This window comes from Melanotaenia boesemani, chromosome 18 (assembly GCF_017639745.1).
Source record: "Melanotaenia boesemani isolate fMelBoe1 chromosome 18, fMelBoe1.pri, whole genome shotgun sequence".
Classification (NCBI taxonomy): domain Eukaryota; kingdom Metazoa; phylum Chordata; class Actinopteri; order Atheriniformes; family Melanotaeniidae; genus Melanotaenia; species Melanotaenia boesemani.
The window spans coordinates 32712987-32716179 of record NC_055699.1 but is presented as its reverse complement, the minus strand read 5'-3'; the positions used below and the strand labels follow the sequence as shown (position 1 = coordinate 32716179).

At 38.8% G+C, this 3193-nt stretch overlaps 1 protein-coding gene across 1 annotated transcript; it reads right to left on the bottom strand.

The window, feature by feature from the left end:
• Positions 1–284: 284 nt before the first annotated feature.
• Positions 285–747, bottom strand: LOC121628575 (acidic leucine-rich nuclear phosphoprotein 32 family member B-like). The gene is made up of 2 exons (XM_041967659.1): positions 526–747; positions 285–406 (listed from the first exon to the last, which is right to left on the bottom strand). Exons 1-2 carry the CDS (start codon positions 734–736, stop codon positions 285–287), a joined length of 333 nt encoding a protein of 110 aa, XP_041823593.1. The 5' UTR covers positions 737–747.
• Positions 748–3193: the final 2446 nt, after the last annotated feature.

The window sequence follows — 3193 nt, the reverse complement described above, 5'->3', positions numbered from 1 at the left end:
CTGATTAGGGACTGCAGAGCGCTGCCCGGAGTGGCCAAGGCCAGCGACTCTGCCCCCGCCCCGTTTTGACTGGCACCCCTCTGGACCAGTCAGGCTGCAGCCCGAAGGAAAGCTGAGGCTGAAAAGGCTGCAGTCGAGGCAGGTCTGGAGGGGGAGATGCCAGAATGGCTTCGGTCTCTCTCCCCCTCATGTTGTGCACTGGGTGTGTGTGTGTCGCGACCACCTCCTTTTCCACAATGGGTGCCTTAAGTGTTTAGTTGAGTTAAGTTTACTTTGTGTTTGTGTTAGAGCTGGGCTAGGTTGCTCTCCTGTGCTGTCTCCTCATCCTCTCTCTGTGAGTTGCCATCACCTGTCCGTGGTTCTTTCTGTATGTCACTCTCTCCATCTGTGCTGTCACTGTTGTTCTCTTAATACAACAACAAAAAAGTGTGTGATCTACTGTGACTGCTGGTGTGAAATGTGCAAATTTATCCACATTATACACTTCTACATAACTCATGTCATACAAAAACATTACTAATTTACCTGCATCCACATCATATTCCTCATCCTCGCTCTCCTGTGCTGTCTCCTCCTCATCCTCTCCCTCTGAGCTGCTACCACCTCTACCTGGTTCTTGATTTTTGTCACTCTCTCCATCTGTGCTGACACTGTCTATCACTGGCCTTAACCTTTGAACTTCCTCATAGGGCACCTTCACCATCTCACACAGTTCCCTCAGGGACACAGACATCATTACTGACACACACACACGTGCACACACACAGACACACACACAAAGTATAACTGAATATCCCTGAGATTTAAAATTCTGTAAACTCAGGTTCTCAGAAAATCTTGTTTTACGCCTCGTTTTGTTTCCCCATTCTAACAATAGATGAAGTGGCTAACTAGTTAGCTAGTTAAACACTTCTCATAACAATGTTAAAATTGATCAATCAGGTACACTGAAACCGCCTAAGGCTCATATGAAAACACTTTGATTTATTTACCTCAATGAAATCCAGAAAACAAACCTTGTCTTCTTCCTTTTTGTCCTGTTAGCTCCTCTTTTTTGAGTATCGTCAAGACAATGGTGGAGAGGTTGGGCTGGAGATAGGAGGTTTGACCGACAGTTTCAGAATCCAATTGCGTTAGGAGGTTTGGTCACACGAGAATTTAAACACTTTTCTTTGGTTAAACATTTGTAAAACTACAGACAGACATAAAGGGTGACCAATAGTACTGATTTATGAAAGAAAAAAAAAATCACGAATTTTGGAGATAGGAGGTTTTCGCCCGACAGCGACGATATTTGAATTCTTAGTCATTTTAAAGGTGTTTAAACATATTAGTGACCATTTATCTTTATTAAAGTTACTGGATAAGTCACCCTCCCATTTTGAAGTTGGAAGACAGATTGAGTCTTCTAGTTTAGATAATAGTCTATATGTTTTTGATAATAGCTTTGGGGCATTGAGATTCATGAATTCTGCCACCCTAATAGGTAGCTGTAAGTTTAATTGATTAATGGTATATTTTTTACATTTAATAGATTTAAGCTGGTGATATTCTAAAAATGTTTTGCTACTGATTCCATATTGTGAAGTGAGAATATTAAATGATAAGAAGTTTCCATTTTCTATTATATGTTCTAACTGTTTTATTCCTTTATTTTTCCATTGAGTAAAATTGATAAGCTTTTTGTTTTGCAGGATGTCAGGGTTGTTCCAGAGGGGTGTAAACTTACATGGAAAAAGTGAGGATTTGGTTATTTTTAGAAAATCCAACCAAGCCACTAAAGAGGAACTGATATTGATGCTTTTAAAACACTTATGTGTTTTGATGGTTGAGCTGATGAATGGCAGGTCAGAGATAAACAGATCCTCACACAATGCTTGCCCTACACCTAACCATGATTCATCCAGACTGCTAGGTTTAAGCCATTTGGAGATATACTGCAGCTTGTTAGCTAAGAAAACACGATTAAAGTTGGGTAGCTCCAATCCGCCTCTATCTTTAGTCTGTTGTAAAGTTTTTAGACTGATACGTGATGGCTTATTTTTCCATAAAAATTTAGATATATGTGAGTCCAGTGATTTAAACCAGCTGGAGGATGGTTTAGTGGGTATCACTGAAAACAGGTAGTTTACTTTAGATAGAACCATCATTTTAACTGTGGCAACCCTCCCCATGAGTTATATGGGTAAGCACCTCCACCGTGAGAGATCATCCTCTATTGCTTTAAGTAGCTGGACATAATTTAGCTTTGTTAGTTCTGATAACCTGGGGGAAATGTTTATGCCTAGATATTTAATGTTTCCAGACTATATTGTAGTATTGGGTATGTTTTGTAGGTCACAGTTGATGGGCATAATAATAGTCTTAGACCAGTTAATAGAGTAGTCAGATATTGATGAGAATGTGTTAATAAGTGTGATTGTCTGGGGAAGAGATGTTGGTGAGTTCTGGAGGAAAAGTAATACGTCATCAGCATAAAGACTTATCTTGTGTTCTATATTTTTGGCATGGATTCCTTTAATCTCTTTATTTTGTCTTATGGCAGCAGCTAGGGGTTCAATAAAAATAGCAAAGAGTGATGGAGAAAGCGGGCAGCCCTGTCTGGTTCCTCTCTGCAAACAGAAGCTTGAAGAAGTTTGATCATTGGTCTTCACACATGCATTTGGGTTGTTATATAATATTTTTATCCAATCTATGAAAGATGACCCAAACCCAAATTTGTTTAACGTTGCAAATAAAAATTTCCAGTTTACTCGGTCAAATACTTTTTCTGCATCTAAAGAAATGACTGTGGATTCCAGGTTATGTAGAGTAGAATAATCTATGATGTTAATTAATCTACACATGTTAGTAGAGGAATGTCTACCTTTAATAAAGCCTGTTTGGTCAGGATGTATTATGAGAGGGCTTATTTTTTCTATTCTTCTGGCCAAAGCTTTGCTAATTATTTTGAGATCTACATTTATTAATGAAATCGGACTAACTGATTAGCCAGGAACCTTCCAGATTTATTTCCATGTTCAAAATTCTCCAAGCGAAGTCTTTGCACCAAGAACTGCGTCTTTTTATCTATTATTTCATTAAGTTCTAGTTTAGCTTTCCTTATAGCATTTAGTGTGTGTTCTTCTGGGGAGACATGGTAAGCTCCTCTAAGGATTTAATTCTGAGTTCTAACTCTGAAATTCTCAAAGTT